Source organism: Triturus cristatus, chromosome 3_2, assembly GCF_964204655.1.
Source record: "Triturus cristatus chromosome 3_2, aTriCri1.1, whole genome shotgun sequence".
In the NCBI taxonomy this organism is placed as follows: domain Eukaryota; kingdom Metazoa; phylum Chordata; class Amphibia; order Caudata; family Salamandridae; genus Triturus; species Triturus cristatus.
Genome location: NC_140584.1, coordinates 857,520,561 through 857,540,960, shown reverse-complemented (window position 1 = coordinate 857,540,960; position 20,400 = coordinate 857,520,561). Strand labels below are relative to the sequence as shown.

Genomic DNA, 20,400 nt, shown 5'->3' with positions numbered 1-20,400 from the left:
GGCAGCTGTATCTGCGGCATCCAGTGCACACTTAATGGATGCGTTTGTGAGGAGTTGTCCCTCCCTGATGAGGATCTCTGCTCCCTCTTTGTATTGGTCAGGGAGATGTTGGAGTAGGGTTTCTAATGTGTCACAGTGTGCGCGATCGTAGCGAGCTAGGAGCGCCTGTGTATTGGCAATACGCCATATGTTAGCTGCCTGGGCTGCCACCCGTTTGCCGGAGGTCTCTAGCACCTTGGACTCTTTGTCCGGGGGAGGAGCATCCCCAGTTGTTTGCGAGTGTGCCCGTTTGCAAGCATTTGCGACTACGATGGAATCTAGAGGCAACTGGCCTCTAATGTACGTAGGGTCCCCAGGCGCCGTCCTATATTTTTTGTCGATCCTGGGGTTTATCACTCTTGCCCTGGTGGGTTCTTTGAAGATGTCCTTTGCTGGTTTGAGGACACCTTTTAGCATGGGTAGAGTTTTGATATTCCTTTCTGAGGATGCGAAAGTATCCATTAGAAAATCGTCCTCGATTGTGTCAGAGTGGAGTTGCACACCATGATTTACCGCAGCACGTTCGATTAGGGCGTTGAATGCGGCAGTGTCCTCTGTGGGAGACGTTTTTGCGCCATAGAGCTGCGTGTCCTGTGTATCCATAGGTGCACCTGTGTCTACAGGGTCATCCCAAGCCTGGTCAGGGTCCTGTTGGCCCTCAGGGTCCATCCCTCTTGGGTAGGGGACGTCGTCAGCCATATAGTCCTCCAAAACGTCGGTTTCGGAGTGTGTCGGGGAGAAGGACTGTGGATCTGGGTAGGAGGTATGGAGACGTTCGTAAAGAACTGGCTCCGAATCCGCTGGCAGCTTTTTCTTCAGCGGGATCCGGTAGGAGTCCAAAGCGTGTTCGGAAGATATTCTCCGTTTGTGGAGCATAATTCTGCCGGTGTCGGCATCGATGATGTGAGGTGGTGACATCTCCGTAGGAGAGCGTTCGGCAGGTGTGATCCTAGTTTGGGTGACACGAGTTCTTATTTCAAACATTTTTGGCGCCGTGGATGGGGGCAGGCCAAAAGTGATATGAGGTGTCGCTGGAGAAGCTTTTTGAGCTTTTCTCGGCTCTGGGCCCGACGTGTCCTGGAGGGCTGCCTTTTCTTTGATGCGTTGCAAGGATTCTGCAACTTGTCGCACCTGGAGCGCCGACGGTTGTTTTGCGCCGAGCGGTTCAGTAGAGGCAGGCGTGGGCTTCTTCGAGGCCACGGGGTCATCGAGTCGAGGAGAGGCGGTAGCCTTTGACGGCGTCGATGATTGTGCTGCTTTCAAAGGGGTGTGCGACGCAGCGGCCATTTTGACCTTCGTGGCCGGAGCCGATTGTTTCGGTGCCTGGTGCCGAGGCGGTTTGTCGGTGCCGATGGCCTTTTTCTGTGTGTCGGCGCCGACGTCTGCTGCTGCAAGTTCGGCACCGAAGTCCCATTTGGTGCGGTCGGTGCCGACGGGTTTTGCTGGCGTCGAAGGTGTAGTGGGCTTCGATCCGACCAGTACCACTTTCAGTTTCGGTTTCTGTGGAACCGACACAACTTTTGGTTTCGGTTTCGATGAAGGGAAACCAGCCGGTTTGGGTCCTAATGGCTGTCGCTGAATGTCCGAGGCCGGGCCCGAGGGCGGGGCCGAAGAACTGCGAGATAGGTCTTGGGTAAGGCCCGAAGGCGATCCCTCGACCGGAGCCATAGACTGACGCACTGGGATATCCTCCGTCTGTACGGGTAGGCCTTGCTCGTCACCGGAGCCACTTTCTTCGGCCCCTAAGGCCTCATCGTAGTCTCCTACCTCGGTGTCGTCTTCATCTCTGTGAAAGAGTTGTTCTTCGACGTCTTCCGATCCGGATCCGGAATCGTGTTCGGAAGCGGGGCTGGAGGGCAGGTTCTCCACGCCTTCTACATCTTCGTCCTCGGCGCTGAAGATGTTGGTCGGGGCCGGTGCCGCTTGCTGCGCTTCAAGTCTCGCCGCTCGTCGATTCCGAAGGGTCTTCTTGGATCGGAATCGGGCACAGGCCATACATGTGGATTCGTCGTGATCCGGTGAAAGGCATTTGTTGCACACCGGGTGGACGTCGATATGGGGATATTTCGCATTGCAAACAGGACACCGCTTGAATGGTGTCCTCGATTCCATCGTGGATGCTGTCGATGGTCGATGCGAAAAAGTTGTTTTTGAAGTTAATAAACTAACAAGTAACTGTCGATACCGATCGGGAACAGTACCGACGCGAACTAAAGGCCTTTTGGCCTGAATAAAGTTTTTCCTAACTTGAGTCAAGATAAGCACATCCGAACCCAATGGCGGAAAAAAACAATCTGAGGATGGAGAGGATGCCCATGCGCACTATGGTCCAGGGGAGGAGTCACCTATCTCAGGATACTTCGAAGACTCTTCCAGGACAACAACGTGCAAACATCCGGACCCAACACTAGGCGGCGATCTATGCACAGATATGAATTCAGCAGCCCACATGCCTCGAACAAGAAGAGAACTGAAGGTTTGAGAAGGAATGCAGCACACTGTTAATTTCTCATAGATGGCCTCAAAGGACTGTTCTTTCCCCCACCGTAGCGAGATGGGGGAAGGAGGTTATGAGTGAGACCTGTGTGGATGTCACCATGTATGACCCACACTCCCTTAAGGGTGCTTCAGCTTCAAAAGCTTTTATTTTGGGGAGGGGAGGGGGGTGGGTAGGGGAGGGCTACAGTATATCATTAGAGCTGCAGATTGGTCCAATGAAAATATGTTTAACATTATTTTAGACCCATCATAAATGCAATTGATGTTGTGTTAAATGCACTTTAAACTTGCACAATGTTAGCTTCTGTGTCATGCCATAAAATTTAGATTTTTCACAGCCTGGTGGGCAGAAAATCTGTGTTTTTTTTAAAGACATGGAGGCTTAGTTTATCCCTCCACGTTGATAGCCTCAGCTTGTGCTAGAACTGTTTAAAGTGCCTAGACTGCCTATAGTGTCTAGGAATGCAGATGGAACGAATTTAACCAATGTTGAAAAACCCACCAGTAAGATTGGCGGATGGCCTCCCCATAAATCCTGTGGCCCACACCCCTCCTACATGCCCAAAGTAATATTTATAACACATGGCTGCATTGCCTATGATTTTGACCTACAAAGCTGAATGCTTCTCGTTTGTTTTCCATTTGATTGCTTATTACATTATTCAGCTCTAGACATAACAGAATGGAGATGCTATTCCTATGCACAGCTGACTTTCTACAAAGTATTCCATGCACTCGGCTAGGCCCAGGAGAGCAGAGATCACTCTAGACTCCAGTAGGACATTATTATTCACATTAATTCTTTTTTTTAAATGGTAACCACTTAGATCACTACTATTTCTGGGATAGTGACTGTGTTGGTCTTAAATATTTGAAAACATGAGAACATTCGGGGTTGAATTTTCTATTTACTGTTTGGTTTTATTGTAAATAGTATGATATAATAAACAAAATAACATAATAAAAATAAATAAAATAATGAATAAATGCATTCTTTCACTTGGCTTCTCATTTCTTTTTATATCAGGATCTTTGATATTTTTTCTGTGCTGACAAACTACAAGCCATCTACACGTGCTCATGTGTGTTGGAAATTCTCTAAAGAGACCGGCAGACATAATTCAGTTCAAAAGAAGTTTTTGTAGGACACAGCTTCTAAAGGCATATGCTTCAAAATGGTACAGGGTGGGACCGCATTCACTCTGCTCACCCCATCCCAACCCACTAGAGAAGTAGGGCTTCATGACCCCTCTTACCTTGTTCATCACTAGAAGGCTTGGCACTTCCGGGAATTTGGAGAGGCACTTTAACACCTCCGGGTGCAGTCTGTGCCGTGTCCAGAAATCTGCAATGTCTACCAGCACCACAACTAAAAAAGAAGGGGAAAAAGCCTTACACCACTTCCCAACATGGCACCACTGTGAAGGCCATACACCCATCACATGGCACATCTATAGTACAAAACAATGCTACAAAAAGCCTTCCTATTTTATGTCAAATTCACCCCTTCTAACCAGTGACAATTCTACTATATGCAGATCTCTGCATCAACAGCAAAACACAACTGATCTATCTTAGAGACTAGATGCCCAAATGTTTGCCATCTACCCTCGTTTGTTCAGATACATTCAAGGTGCAGCTGTACAAGTGTTTTATACTCACAAGGTTTCGATACCTGCACAGCACCCTCAATCTGCTACTCACGCGAACTTGAACAATGTGAATGAAACTAACATCTGGATAGTCTCTCACTTCCTGGGACAGAAAGGAGATAGCGTGCCTAGGTACCCGTATGATGTAGGGACAATAGTGTGATGAACTCATTGCAGACTGTCCTGCAACAGAACATAAAGACAGCCATTCCTCTTCCAACCCCTTACTTGTTCTACTCAACCACACTTCAGCTTGCTTTTACAATGCTTAGAAGGGGTAAAACTACTTTGATCAGCTGTGATGGCAAGTTTAAGGTACCACCAAACCTGTATTGCTGGGCAAACTTACAACATTAAACGCTGGCGGGTCGTAGTGGTCTAATAGCACCCAATATTTTTCTGTGTCTGTAAGCGTTAAAGAATATTTTGTAAGAGTGGTCTCCAATGAACGGTTTAGTGTGCCTGGTTTGTGTTCTTCTATATAGGCGTTTGCTTATGGAAAGTAGGTAGAGGGGTTTAGTGCCTAACTTCCCCCCACCCCCACCCCTCCATCTTTCTCCTCCAGATTCTCAGCTTCTTTAAAAAAGCCTGTATCGCCTCCAATGGTAATCTGCCCCTTGAATTAATTAAAAGAGTTATAGAAACCCCCCTGAAATTACCGTCCCCTGCTTGCTGCCCTGCTTGTTCCACTATGGTTATTCACTGCAGCAAGAAGCTGCAGAAGTAGAGAAGGACTGATTTCAACAGGAATTTATCAGTGCAAGTGTGAATGAACCAATATGTTTTTAAGCCTTTTTTCAGAAGCAATATCTTTTGATTTGTTCCAGCCTCAAAAAGATAGGGCTACCACAAAAGAACTACATAGTTGTCACTAGTTTTCCATAAAAGTCAATTAAATACTTACCTGTTAATGTGCCCTGTACCAGCGCCTAATTCACTGCTGTGAACGAAGACATGTGCTACAAAGACCTCCTCTCACCGATTCACCTATAAACCTTTTTCTCTGATGCCAACAGTGTGCTCCTTCCTCCCCTCCCTGCACTCTTAAAGCTACTTTAAGAGTCCGCCTGCCCCCCTTCAGATCCACAGCTACGGAGATCATCTGCGGCGTCCCCCAAGGATCCTCCCTCAGCCCCACCCTCTTCAACATCTACATGACCCCCCTGGCGAACATCGCACGAAAACACGAACTCAACCTCATATCCTACGCCGACGACACCCAGCTCATCCTATCCCTCACCAACAACCCCACCGCAGCAAGAACCAGACTACACGAAGGCATGAAGGAAGTGGCCAACTGGATGACAGACAGCCGGCTCAAACTAAACTCAGAGAAGACGGAGGTCCTCATCCTCGGCCCTACACCCACCGTCTGGGACGACTCCTGGTGGCCCCCTGCCCTAGGCAGCACTCCCCAACCCACCGACCACGCACGCAACCTCGGCTTCATCCTGGACTCATCCCTCTCCATGACCAGACAGGTCAACTCGGTGACCTCTGCATGCTTCAACACCCTCCGCATGCTCCGCAAGATCTTCCGCTGGATCCCCACCGACACCAGGAAGACCGTCACCCACGCCCTCGTCACCAGCCGCTTGGACTACGGAAACACTCTGTACGCTGGCATCACCACCAAACTGCAGAGAAAACTTCAACGAATCCAGAACGCGGCCGCACGACTCATCCTGAACATACCACGCCACCACCACATCTCCGGACACCTGATGAAACTCCACTGGCTTCCAGTCAACAAGAGGATCACCTTCAGACTCCTCACCCACGCACACAAAGCCCTGCACAATCTCGGACCAAAACTCATCAACAACCGAGTCTCCTTCTACACTCCTCCTCGCACCCTACGCTCAACCGGACAAGCCCTGGCTGTCGTACCTCGCATCCGCAAAACCACTGCCGGAGGCAAGTCCTTCTCCTACCTAGCAGCGAAGACCTGGAACTCTCTTCCCAGCCACCTTCGCGCCACACAGGACCACCTCTCCTTCAGAAGGCAGCTCAAGACCTGGCTCTTCGAGCACTGACCCCCCCCCACCTCCAGCGCCTTGAGACCCTCACGGGTGAGTAGCGCGCTTTATAAATGCGAATGATTGATTGATTGACTTCTGGAGTAATTAGGCTGATGAGCTGTGGGATGCTTGCTTTGGAGTGGTACAGACCTGAGAAAGTACAAGTAGCATTTCAAGCATCCCCCAAAGACACCTGCCACTTCCTGCTGTAGAAGGGCAATCACCAAACTCACACATGTCCAGAAAAACCTAGAAATACCAGCACTGCATATACCAGATCGCAATAGGGAACGTTGTTGAGATGCCAGCAGTGATCCCCTTTATCCCCCTGCCCCTCCACAATGTTAAAGCTCGTTTGGGAATGATTAGGCTGACAAGCACTGGAATGCACCTGTGTGCTTCAGAGTGGTACTGACCACATGAAATACAAACATCATTTCAGTCCTCTCCCCCCCCAAAAAAAAGAGAGACCTGCTACTTCCTGCTGAAGAAGGGTAATCACAATGACATAAGTGTCCAGAAATGCATAGAAATATCAACACTGGATGCACCAATAAAGTGTGAAAATTTATTTACTCGTGAATTACTGCAATGATCATGAACTGCATTTACCAGAATTCAATGTGGACATTTTGATGAAATGCCAGCAGTGTGCTCCCTAGCCTGTAAACCAGTTCATCCCAGCTTATGGACTTTCGTTTATATCCATTTGCTTATTAGGCATGTAATATGAAAACCCTTCTCTAAGAGTCTCGTTTGAAGCCGGTTTATCACAATATGTAGATTTCAATTTTGCTTTCTTTGTTTATTCAGGGATATTTGAAGAGTGCGACATGTTGCCTTGTATTTATAAGCATACATTTGTGTAATTTCAGTATTTGGGAATTCACATTTTCACTCAGGCAATTACAATGTTGTTTTGCATGGTTGCCGTCTGCAAAAGACTAGTTTGAGGGAAAAATGCCTTGCGTGTACTAGTACCCAAGAGACATTTTCTTGAAGAGCTACTGGTATCTCAAGTGACTTTTGTATACGAGGTAAGCATCTAATGAGAGCCAATGGGGTGCTTCAAGAATATATTTGATGTGGTTGTGATTTCCCAGTTGAAGGTATCTTCTGGCTCCTTGGTTATAAAGTTGTTGGAGCACAGTAGTGAGAATCCTTTTGAGGTCACAGTGGATAATATGTATTTGTAGCCTTAATTGCCACTGTGCAAATATCCTGGAGTGTCTGATCACTACATATATCATTCACACTACTTGCTTTTCCGTTTTGCATACTTTTCGAAAGCTAGGATACTTTTTGATTGCTACGCTGTTTCAGTAATATTAGGTGTAATAAAGTGGGACTGCAAGAGTACACAAACTACTGAACCAAAACAATCAATCCTCCAGCTTTCTGGTGGGACTGCTTTGAGAAAAAGCAGCTTGCCACAAAAAAAGTCAAACATACTAACCTACATTTGCAGCTTTCATGGAATCCCATGGATCCCGATACAGAGATTTCTCCAGGTTATGTCTGGAAAAGAAACATAAGCACACATCAGATCATCGTCCCTGTTCGTCTACAAAAAGGTAGATGTCATGAAATTAAATCGTAAACCTTCTAACTCTCAAAAATCAATTTTAAGTAGCACGTGGGAGCTTTCACCAAATTATAATTCAGAAGTGTGCTTCACCTCCCTATTCCTGTTCACACCCTCACCATCAACAATTTATAATTAAATTAATCCTCAACGTGGTATGATCCATTGCATGCTCGTAGCCACCTTGGGTCCTGGGGTGTCATTCTTGAGCCGTACACAAGGCTCGGCCTCCCCCAGGGGACTCCTTCAACCTTTTCTTTGGATCAGTTTCAAACTTTGCCCTCCTTGCTAGGCCATTTCAATGGGCCACCATTTGGACCTTAGGCTCAAGTTCTCCCTACGGCCTCTTACGTGGTCCATGACCACTCATGGTATCTTCTGCTAGGGTGCTGCCCATACGCTAATACTTTCCCCTGCAATTCATATCCCGCCTTGCGTTCACCACCTTAGTGCCTGCTCGTGCTCACCTAAGATCAATGAAGCATAAAGCAGTGTGGTAAAAAAAGTAGTAGTTTAGTGAGCGTAATGAGTGCGTTAAAATGGACTACCAGGAGATAAATAGTTTATTGGGTATCCTGTGGTGTCAAGGGTTAACAGGCAGTAAGGGCGCGATCTGATTAAATGTGCGAGCGCGCTAGTGAGGGTGTCAACACTGCACTACTACTTTTTTCATCACACTGCTTTATGCTTCATTGATCTTAGGTGATCTAGTCCCAGATTACATCAAAACATCCGCGAGCTCCTCCTTGACAGTTGCAAGGAGTCGTAGCTCCTTGGTTGCACTAGTGTGCGGCCAAGAGGAGGACCCAAATGATGAAGCATGCCAAATCGGTGGGTGATGGGATTCCGCCCTCTTAATTGAGACTCCCCCCCCCCCCCTTTTTTGCGCTCCCTTGGGTGGGGTTCTGCCAATATGTCTGTCTATATACAAATCTTTTTGAGACCCGCGGATTCATTGTTGTTATTAGGTAATAAATAGTATACAACAACCTTCACAGCTGTATCTTGTAGGCTTTTGATACCTCTCCCCAAAGAACTTCTTAACATTCGCATACCTTTTCATCTTTGACTTGCTGGTGAGGCCTGGCGTGTCTAGGAGGATCTAAAAGATTAAGTGAAAAATCCACAGCGATTATGAGAAACTCATTTTTCCAGAGCACAGCAGTCTCTGCGATTTGCACAATCTGCAAACAAGCATTTAATCCCTGCTTGTGCCCTACCCAACCAATGTCAGTGAGTTGAAAGGACTTTGGCTGGCAAAATCAGACATGTCCAGTGAAAAGATCCCTGCCCTGCATGCACTGATTTATGCAGTCATTGATATATGGTTAGGTAGACTGGCTGCATGTCTGAAAAACTCTGTGCTTCCTTACACTTTAGCCATCTTATCTCTGATGAAAGAGACAGTCAAGAAGGTTTTTCTGAAGGACAACCCAGGCACAGAAACATTATAGGTACACAAAAAACCTTGTGTTTCTGTTGAAGCAAAACTTACCCTTCCTAACAAAGTTCAAATACCTTCAACTAAGATTAAACACCGACTTCTCTTCTCAACTCACCATCTGTGTGTCTGCATCAGTGATAACTCCCAGGGCCTGGCAGCGTGTTGTATGCACCTTTTTGGACACAGGAAAGACCTGGATAGCAGAACAACAGTGTTAATTCTGGTCTTATTTCTGTGGTTTGCTAATTATTCATACCCCTAGCGGAGGTAGAGGTCACCTTTCTTCCAAGAAGCTCATTGGAGAGGGTGGATTTGCCAGCATTAGGTGCTCCAATGATGGCCACTCTCAGAACCTTGGGATTCTCTGGCTGATCTGGGATATGCACCAACAGGTCGTCCTGCTCCTCTGCAGAAAGAATAAACTAAGGTTAAAGACCAGTCCAGAATGCTCAAATTAAAATATATCAAAACATGGCAGGAAGAATCCAAGAATATTTATTGTGTGGAGCACAGGCAGCACTCAAAGTGCCATCAATGCTCCTATACGTCTTAGAACCAAAAAATGGAGACATTTTATTTTTAAACATCCACCGCCCCAGGGAGAACACGGAAGTCAATTCCTGTGTACCTCACCTGTTGCTGGAAATTAGCTTTCTGTGCATGAAGTGCCTTTTTAAATGCTAGACAGCTGGTTGTCAATTATTATTTTCTAATGTATTGGGTGTGTGAAGGAGCCAACTTTCACCAATTCCTTATCCTTCATTAGAAAGGGACAGCCCTGAATCAATATACACCCAAATTGTCAAGTGAAGGGGTGTTTTGCCACTTCCCAATCCCAGGTGACATTTCAAAGCATTTCCTCCATGGCAAAATAATCCTTTGATGTACTTGGTTTCTCGGAAACAAATGACACTAGCTCTGGATGAGAGCTGGGCACACTGGATGACAGCTGGGCATACAAATGTCCCTTCATCATTGAATCCCTTATGTTCCACTGGAAATGTGAGAGATGCCCTGTCTGAGGTGATCCAGGTGACTCTTTGCCCACAATGTACGACTGTTAAAACATAAAAGGTTATTTTATATTAGAAGTGTGCATGAAAAATGACATGAAGAGACAAGTGCATCATGAAATTACCTTTAATGAAGGACACAGGTGGTGGGTGTTGACCTAGAGCAGCAAAGGATTCCTGCTCTTTAACAACTCCAAGGATGTGGCCCAGTGCAGACTTTTTTACGTAACAAGCAGCAGGAACAATGATCGCTTGAGTCCTTTTCTTCACATATCCCCCAACAAAGACTGCATGAGATGACGAGAAGCGGAAAATCATGTGGATTGCAGGTCAAATACACACACTCTGCAGGTCAGTAGTAGTAACACAAACTCCCAAACACCACTCCTCAGTAATGTCAGGTCATATCTTTTAACTGGAACTGACAATTTCTGCCATTTTGTTTCCCTCTTAAAAATACTTTCTGCCCAATTATGGAAGGCTCAAGTCATAGCTTTTACCTGTGGGTTCTGCCACACTAGGAAAGATGGGCTAAAGACATGTACAACATAGGAAGAGCACCAGGAAGCCACCAGAGCAGACAATATATTTCATAAGCTGTATGTGTTTGATGTTATATAGTGCGAACATGATCAAAGGGCATTATAGAGCTTAAAATGTTTAACGCTGAATTACAACGGAGTAAGTATTATGTCGATGATACGTTTTAGATCAAGCTACAAGGAATAGGACATTAACAGAATACTCACATAATATCAAAATAGGAGAGGGTACAAAAGTAGACAAAAATTTACAAAATGTACTTAAGAACAAGATATCAATATGAACTACAGTTAAGTACAGATGCAAATTAGTGGGTGAAGGGTACAACAGGAAAGAGCGACTAAACGGAAAGTTTATATAAAAGAAGGTAGGGGAAAGGGAAGCCCACAGAATAGCAATTGCCAAATTGCAGCGAGGGGTATAGGAAGGGAGACTGGCAGTCCCAGATATTCAGAATTATTATTGGGCTCCTCAGTGACTGGTTGTGAATAACCGGGTATTTGTCGAACATCAATACACGGCATACAGGGTAGACAGAGCATTCAAGGGTGGAGAGCAGGGGGTGGCGGGGTATGAGAGACTTCACTATGGGGCAGCTGAAAGCAGTCGCCGGCCAAGGCACACACAGGTAGTAGTTGATGTATGAAAGGAGGCCACCGGGTTTCTAGGCTGGAAGGGGAAACTTACTGGTTTGACACCGCTCTGGTGCAGAGCATACTTGTCAGAGGTAGGAGGCTTGAATGGATTCCGAAAATGGGAGCGCATTGGTGTAGAACATTAGGGAGACGTCTGGAGGAATCAGGCTTACATTACATTTGCAGACCTGCAGGGGGAGTTCGACCTGGCAAAGTATGAACACTTTCGGCATATACAGTTAGAACATGCTTTGCGACGTCATTTGCCGGAAAGTGAGCAACTGCCAGAATCCTCACCACTGGAGGAGCGAGTACTGACCAAGGCTCTGATGCACAAGGAAGTGTCACTGATCTACAAGAAACAAATGAATACTTCTCCTGATCTATTGGGTCTCTTGAGGACGGCGTGGGAAGGGTCCTGGGGACGCTTGAGGACGATGACTGGGCAGAGGCCCTCCAGGATACAGTTATTAGGATGCAGTTCATACTGGTCCAGTTTAAAGTACTCCACAGGTTCCATTATGCAGAGATGCTCCTATACAAAATAGGTAGGGTGGAATCTGCACTGTGCAGGAGGGGCTGTGGGAGCGAGGGCCCTTTTTTCATATCCGCTGGGACTGTCAGCTTGTGCGAAGCTACTGGGCTCAGGTGACTGCAATAATGGCAAGGGTGGTTACTCCTGGGGATAAAAGGGAAGCTGGATTGGCCCAGCTATAAGGAAATATGGTTGAGACTGGCGGCCGGAGAGGGTAAGCAAAACATAGCAAGAGCATGGGGGGCCACTGCCATGCCCGTAGACACTGACTGGGTGGCAGGCTTGGATTGGTGCCAGAGTGCGGAACATGTGGTGTATACAGCGAGAGGCTGCCACAAGAAATGGGAGACAGTGTGGGGGCATGGAAGGCATACAGGGCTGACTGGAGTCTGTGGGAGGGAAAGTTCAAGCTGCTTTGTGTACACAAACCAAATAGTACCAAAGAGAGATGGAACAAGAATTATTTCTGTTTCCGCCTTGTTCTATATTTATTTTTATCTTGCAACATTTCATGTTCCGGGTTTGACGGCTTAGTGGACTGATGCGTCCACTGTAGGGGCCTGTGTTTGACCTCATATAGTCAAAGGTTCGAATATCGGCACGTCCACTCAACCTTTCACCCTTCCAAGGTCGATAAAATGAGTACCAACGAGTAGGCTAACAATTAACATCCGTTATTCAACACCAAGATATCCTTGGGTAAACGTGCATTTTGCAAATACACGTTGTGTTATGTGGATTTTATTGTCTAACAAGCCTACTCCTCCCTTTGTAGGAAAGGCATAATGGGGGAAATTTGGTGTTTATTAGATTAGTACAGAATATTAAATAAGACATATGCAACACAGTGCTTGAAATTGTAGCTTTAGTTGCTGGATAGTCATAATTGCATATAAATGCTTCTCCACTACTGGCATTCTTGCTGCAACAGTAAAAATGAAAGCATTGTTTAAAGGAGTTTCACCATTCGATCAAGTTGAGTCTTCTTCTAGGTCTACATTTCTTCAGCTTGATTGTTATCTCAGACTGCTGAGTAAGAGAAACGGGATGGGGCAAGAGATAGGGAAGAGGTAAAGAGAATAATAACAGAAGTAGAAGGAGATGAGATGAGAGGTAAGGAGATAGATGAGGCAGGAAGAGAAGAAAGGCAAAGAGAGAAAGGTGAGGCAATCAGAAAATGAAACAAGCATTTGCAATGCAATAGGTCTTGCAGTAGTGAGAGTTAGAGCTATTGGTGTTGCAAATGAGAATGTTTTTTAGTTCATTTTTAGGTCTCGCCTAGCGACGCAGCGCCATCCGCTGCTCGCGTAGGCGAGATCTATTGTTGCTAACTTGCTTAGCGATGCGGGACAGGATAGGAGCACGCGCTTAAAAGACATCAGCTGTAGACGCGTACGGCGGCGTTAGCTGAAGTGGCAGGACAGGACATGGGCACGCGGCAGCTTGCGCCGCGTTAACATGCCTCCTGCTTCCTTGCTGAACAAGTCAGAGGACTGCAGATGTGCACGCGCCAACTTGCGACGCGTTACCACGCAGAAAAATGCAGGTTAGTAAAGCGCCGCGGTGCATTACAACATGGACTTTAGAAGTTTCCTGTCTCGCCGAGCTCCCCGGAGTGGTTGACGATGCAGACAGCAGAAGGACTGCACATGTGCAAACTTGCGACGCGTTACCACCTTTCTCACAGCGTCTGTTTGAGTTTTTTTTTTTTTAAACTAGCGCATGCAGCCCAGGACATGAGGCCGAGTCATAAAGCCCCCCAGCCCGCGCTCAGTATCATAGCAGCCCTTCCATAAATAAGGGATGGCCAAAACAACTGCGCCTGCAGCCCACCCGTGCCCTCGCTCGAGACAGCCTCACCTTGCATTTTCTCCAAAGCGACGTTAATCACCTCGCAGCCTGACGTCTATTTTGCGTCCCCAGGCTCCCTTCTCTGTTGCTCTGAACTCCATGCACCGACTTCCTTGCTCTGTAGTCAACGAGGGACGGATGGAGGCCCGCAGCTGCTGCACACAATGGCCTAAAAGCCCCTCTTGAGTAAAGTTTACTCAGCCGGGGGCACATGTAAGTCTAACAGCTTAGCTGTGTGCATGCAGGACAAAAACTATGCACGCGCTCTGCTTTCGGTTTTAAGGACATACCATATGCAGGCGCTTTTCTTTTCTTGCGGCACGGCATTTACTTTCGCTTTTCTTGGGCACATGTACGTCTGTGTAAAACCTTAGCTGTGCGCACGCAGGACAAAACATGCACGTGCTCTGCTTGGCGCTCTGCTTTGGTCTTAAGGACATACCATATGCACGCGCTTTGCTTTTGTTGCAGCACAGGCAATTACACAGTTTAGCAGCAGGGCTTTCAAATGCTGCGCTGATCCTCGCTGTCACTCCTGTCTTCAAATTCCAAAGCAGGCACAATGCCCATTGCCACTGCAGCTTTGGCAACTTCATTCACTTTTCCACACTCCATCAATGAATCCCCACTTACATCGCACAGATTTATTGCCTTACAAATAATTTTACTAGTTTTTATGTATGTTTCAATTTCAGGAATAATACTTGTATTTATTTCATTGCAATGCTTATTGCACCTCCACAGCCGCTGTCAGGTTTAAATTTATGATTGAACGTGCTGCTACTGCAATTCCGCCCTACGGCCGCCGCAAGAGAGGAGCACAGGCAATGTGTGGTGGCGGCAGTGGGTATGTTCTCAATTGGGCCCCACGCCTGGAGTCGTCACACTTCTCCCCGGGGGGTCAGTACAGTGCCATGCTTAGCACATTTCTGCTCCTATTATCCCGGACACCGACCCAGGCAAAGTCCAGCAGCCTAAACTTGTTCAGTGGGTGTACAGTGTCCTGATCCTGGTTACGGAGCACCCCCCCACCCCCCACTACATACCCTTGTACACAGCTGGGTGCGCAGCATTTTGGCTCCTGTAACTAGCCCCAGTTCCTGAGCTTAGTCTGGTGGGATTCAGGTACTCACCTGTAAAACAAGCATTTGCAATGCAATGGTCTCGCATTTACAAGTGTTTGACCTATTGGCATTGTAAATGACAATGGCTTTTATTTATGTTTGAAAAACCAAAACATAAATAAAAGGCAATGTCATTTACAATAAAAATAGCTCAAACTCTCGCAATTGTGAGACCTATTGCATTGCAAATGCTTGTTTTGTTTGCAGTGAACTGATTATTTGACCTTTTTGAAAAGATAGGAAGGAAAGAGAATGGCGAGAAAACGGTGGAAAAGTAGGGGGTGGTAGAAGTGAACGCTTATACCCTCTACAGAAGCAAAACCCTAAAAGCACATTACTCATGTCAGAAGAGAGTAAATAATAGCGACACCCCGTACCTACAAAACGACAAGAGAGCAGTTTTAGTCAGAGGAAACATGACTGCATAGACAGGAGGGACACCGGGTGCAAATGTTGGAAATAAAATGTACTCCTTTCCTATTCATGTTTTTGCATAAGTTATACTGTGCCAGTAAGTGTTGGGAGAAAATGTATATAGTGAAGCTTATACCCTGTGCAGAAGCTAAACTCTAAAAGCAGATCACTTGTGTCGGAAGTAATAATTTTGACTATAAACGGTAGGGGAAAGGCATAATCAATATATCTCGCCTTTGGGACCTTTGGGTCCTTTGACCTTTGTCACCTTTGGGTGCTGTGCCGCCAGAGATTGAACAGCTATCCAATTACTACACACTGGGTCATGCCGTCAGTTTCTAGCTTTTCACTACAGAAATAGTGCATAGATACATTATTTAGGGGTGGGTGGATTAGCCAAAAAGTTAGTTAGCAACTACACCAATCTTTAGAAATAAGGCATGCATGTTTATGAGTGAGAAGTAGGGAGGGAAGGGGTGAATGGAGAGAAGATGTAGGAGCTCAGCAGCATGTGACCGTGCAGTATAAAAGGCGTTGTTGCTCCGAATGCACAGATTGGTAGTAAAAGGTTGCTGTAGGAGGAGTGGGACCACACACAGGATTGTCATGAACCTCACGTTAGCAGCTCGATCGGAGAGAAAGGGTGCACCACTGGGAAGTGTGTACACAATACAACTTTTAAAATGGCCTTTGAATCTCTTTTGATCGAGACACTGGTCTCTAAAAAGTAGGTCCCTAATACCACTGCAAGCTCTAGGCGTTACGTGACACCCTCGCCCGGTTTTTTTTTTTTAATCCCAATAGCATGTGGCGTGCACATATCCTTCTGAGGTCGATAAAATGAGTACCAAAGACTTGGGTAACAATAAACATCTGTTATTCAACGCCAAGATACCCTTTCTAGGTGAACGTGCGCTTTACAAATACACGTTATGCACCACAAATAGGCTTTTCTTCCTATTTACACTGTCTGAAGTGAAAAAGAACAAATTGGATTTGCTTCTTTAGGTAAACACAAAGTAAATTGACCACAGCTGTGTATTTCCTTCCTTCTTTATTGTGTAATTTTAAAAGGTTAAACTTAATGCTGGAGCTATATATCTTCCCTGCTTAACCGCCCCTTGTATCCGATCACCTGCTATACTTTACAATAGACAGAAACTGAAAAACATTAAGTAATTCTACACCCTTTTATCATTCCTCAGACAGCAGAGACCTACATTCTCTGTGCTATGTACCCGGTGCAGATCATCACACTCATCACAAACAAATTTTACAAAGACAATAACTACCCTGGCCTGATCACCAAACAAGAGATCACGAATCCATCAAGAGAATCTACCAGTTTCTTCCTTCAGTCTCTCGCTATAATAGAAAACTCACAGTTCTAACAAGGATCCCTTATAGAATGTGCCAACATTAGATGACACACTGCTGGAACCAAGCTGCAGCCCAGTGAACACGCCCAACAACATTTTTGGTTGCTTGTGTTCCGGTTCAGTGAGGACATGGCTTGACAGTTCAGGCTGGACAGTTCCAACTGGAGCAGGACCAAGGCAGATTTGCATGTGGCTGGCCAAATATGAGGCGGCATAGTGGACAAAACAAAAGATTGGTTGGAATCCTACTTCAGGCAATTGCCATCTTTTGGACTTGGCTCTTTCTGCAGGGTCATCCCCAAACGTTCTGCCTTCACCCTCCTGTTTTCTGAACCCATTTTTGTTGGCTTTTAGGACTCTGTACACTTTACTACTGCTGACCAGTGCTAAAGTGCTGGTGATCTCGCCCTTACATATGGTGAAATTGGCTTACACCCAATTGTCACATTTATTTAATTGTAAGTCCCTTGTAAAATGGTACTACATGTTCGAAAGGGCCTGTATATTAAATACTATGAGTGGGCCGGCAGTACTGATTGCGTCACCCACGTAAGCAGCCTTTTAAACATGTCTCAGGCCTACCACTGCAGCCTATGTGCAGTTTTGAACTGCCAATGCGACCTAAAAAAATAAAAAAAACTTTTGCCAGGACAAATCTTACTTTTTAATACATCTAAGTCACTCCTCGGGTAGGCCCTAAACAGGACCTAGGGCAGGGTGCAGTGTACCTAAAAATCTATACATGTACTTTTAAGTTTTACATGTCCTGGTACTGAAAAACTCTTATATGTAATCAAAGGAGGACTAGCTTATTTGTGAGTGATACAGGACTCAGGACTGTATGGGGATGGGAAAACTATTTAATTTTCTTATGAAGCCCTCACCCACCAACCTAGTTGGTGGCATGTTTCATCATCGGCCCACCCAGTGACACACACCGGATGCAGGAGTTCCTAAAATTCACTCCACCTACATCCATTGCCTTGCTTTTAACGCGAACAGAGGCCCAGACATTAAAGTTTTACCCCCTTGGGCACTGGGACCACTGTATAGCTTTTAAACTTTCACGTCACCAACACTGCACAGTCAGCCAAATACTAGCTCCGCTGTAATACAGGCGTTGTAGCACACCCGGGACACATTCGGGCTTCGTAATAAAACTAAATAGTTTTCCCATCCCCATACAGTTCTGAGTCCTGTATCACTCACAAATAAGCTAGTCCTCCTTTGATTACATATAATAAACCGGGGGACACGGACTGGCTACCCAGACCTCTCTCTCTCCTTCATAACTGAATGAAAAACTCGTAACATTAGTTTTTCTACTGTAAGGCCCACGGCTCCCACAGGATAACATTGGGTTCCCTCATTACGTTTCATAATTGCCAACGTTCAATTGCAAGCAGATAAGAATGCTGAGTTTTGTGTCTAAAGAATTGTAACGCAAAACACTCTTTAATCGTAAAGTTGGATTTAAAAATCACAATTCTGAAAGTGCCACTTTTTAGAAAGTTTACATTTTCTTGTCGTGATCATTTGGTGCCTTAAGCTTGTAGCGTGGGTATGACTACGTGTAGCTGGCAATTGGGCTTTGACAGCAAGACAAAGGCCGAATAGGAGTTGGCAGGGACGCCCATCTTCTGACTTGATGAGGGAGAGGAGCTGTCACGTACCACACTTGCACATCACAAGGGATCTGCCTGAGCACACTCACAAAAGGGTTTGACATGACAGCGTAGTATTCCGCGTTCTGTTTATTGGATGACCACGCTGACGATATCCTTTGTATTCGAATCGAAAGGCACTGCTTAAACAGACCACGTGTGGTACCAGTGCATCGTCGAATTTCGGGCACACAACAGGAGACTTCAGGTTATCATACAACTAAATGCCAGGCAGGCATTAGTACTAAGCTACCGATTGGACTTACAGTTTCTCTCACACCCCTGAAGAAGGGATACTTTTATCCCAAAATGCATTGGGAACATTCTGTGTGAGAGAATTTTTATGTATAGTTTGTGAATTGTAAATACACCATCAATATTGCATAAATTGTCTTTGAAATAGATTTTTGTAAGACACAAACATACCATGCATTAGCAGAGAGTAATTCACAAAAAATAGCAACAAAAATAAAAATCTGATAAATGACGTATTGATTCATGATTCCTATGTGTAAAACGTTCACATTGAAACAGTGGTATAATTTTGTAAGCACATATACATTTCTTCTTTTATACCAGTGCGGAAAGGGTCAAGTGTAGTATCACACTTGCAAAATAACTAGTATGAACCTGACTCCTTTGCCATGGACCACATTAATTTGCCTCAACAGTAGTCAAAAATGTGCATACATGATAGAATATCACCACTAACGAAATGCTATAGTTCTAAACTGTTCTCCTTTTTTTCACGTGCGCTATAGACAATAAAGGCAACCGACTACAAGAATACAGAAATATATAAACTAAAAAACGAGTAGCAGGTGATATGGAGTTATCTGGTAACATGATGCTACAGCAAATGGTTGAAGTTGTCAATTGGCAAATGTGAATCTGATCAGACTGCAGTATTGCGAATGTCAATTAGCCCCATAACAGTAAATTCAAGGATGGCTCCCTAGTTAATCCCTTGAGTTTAGAAGGAAGCCTAACCTATGAACCTTGCAGGGTTACTACTCCAGAACGTCGCAAGCTTATTGTGTATACAAAATAAAGGCAAAGTTTCCATCGCGGATTGTTACGACATCTAAAGAATGGTCTCTTACAGTTCGGACTGTCCGGAATTCTCAGTAGGCGAAATGCGTGTTGCGAGAGTTATGCAAATGTCGGGGCTGCGCCCGCCTGCCGTCTTGCCTTTTCACTGACCTCTGCACTGTCTCTGTAGGATCGCTGTCCAAAGCTGAGTCCCACGTCCCAGACCCCCAGTGATTGCCGCCATGCTCTTCTCCCGCACAGGTCCCCAAGTGAAGTCCTCTAGGTGTTCTAGAAGAGGCTTAGCGTGGAGCGTGAGCGAGCGACGAGCATGGCAGCCATATTGGAATGGAGTCTGTCTGATTTACAGATTTGATAAACGAACAGGTCACCGCGTTTTTTTTCTTTAAGAATGCAAGGGAAATTACTTATTTTAATAGCATATGTGTACTCGTACTAATTACATTTTTGGGTCACAGATCATAGTTTACATTTATTATAATCTACAACAAGATGTTTTGTTGATGTAAGCGTTAAAATAAAAAAAGGTTTATAAAAACGAATTAGCTCATTTGGTGGCGAAGCGTGCACTGTAAACAGGTTACAACTATGTTCAGGCATACCAGCCAAGACTGTGACTAAAAAGAGGTACGGGTTAAAAAAAATTAAAACCCTGTTTACCATATTCAGGACATCACTAAACATGAACAACTTTTGGCATCATAGAAAAGCACATGAATTCACTGAGACGCTGTAGTGGGCGCATAGTAAATGCATCTCTATGTAATGCTACATGCTTACTTTTATCACATTGTGCAGCCTTGAACACAGAATGGAGGTTGACCTCTATAATCTGTAATGTAGATTTGGTGGATGCGTTTATAATTAATAAAAAAAATAATGCTTCATTTAAATGTGTTTTAGACTAGTTAGTATATCCAGACTTTGGTTGATATGACTAGGCCTATTCATC

At 45.4% G+C, this 20,400-nt stretch overlaps 1 protein-coding gene across 6 annotated transcripts in view; it reads right to left on the bottom strand.

Annotated features, from left to right (window-relative positions):
- ERAL1 (Era like 12S mitochondrial rRNA chaperone 1) overlaps window positions 1–19,759 on the bottom strand; it is a 73,524-nt gene extending 53,765 nt beyond the window's left edge. For all 6 annotated transcript variants that reach the window (XR_014980015.1, XR_014980016.1, XM_085649145.1 and 3 more), the window contains exons 1-7: window positions 19,602–19,759; window positions 10,379–10,540; window positions 9,519–9,646; window positions 9,356–9,433; window positions 8,852–8,898; window positions 7,668–7,729; window positions 3,795–3,907 (exon numbers count right to left, since the gene is read on the bottom strand). Coding sequence is in view for 4 of the 6 variants with exons in the window: in XM_085649145.1 (XP_085505271.1) it covers window positions 3,795–3,907; window positions 7,668–7,729; window positions 8,852–8,898; window positions 9,356–9,433; window positions 9,519–9,646; window positions 10,379–10,540; window positions 19,602–19,674 (663 nt within the window). In the remaining 2 variants the exon portion in view is untranslated. The remainder of the gene's footprint in view (window positions 1–3,794; window positions 3,908–7,667; window positions 7,730–8,851; window positions 8,899–9,355; window positions 9,434–9,518; window positions 9,647–10,378; window positions 10,541–19,601) is intronic.
- Between the last annotated feature and the right edge of the window lie 641 nt (window positions 19,760–20,400).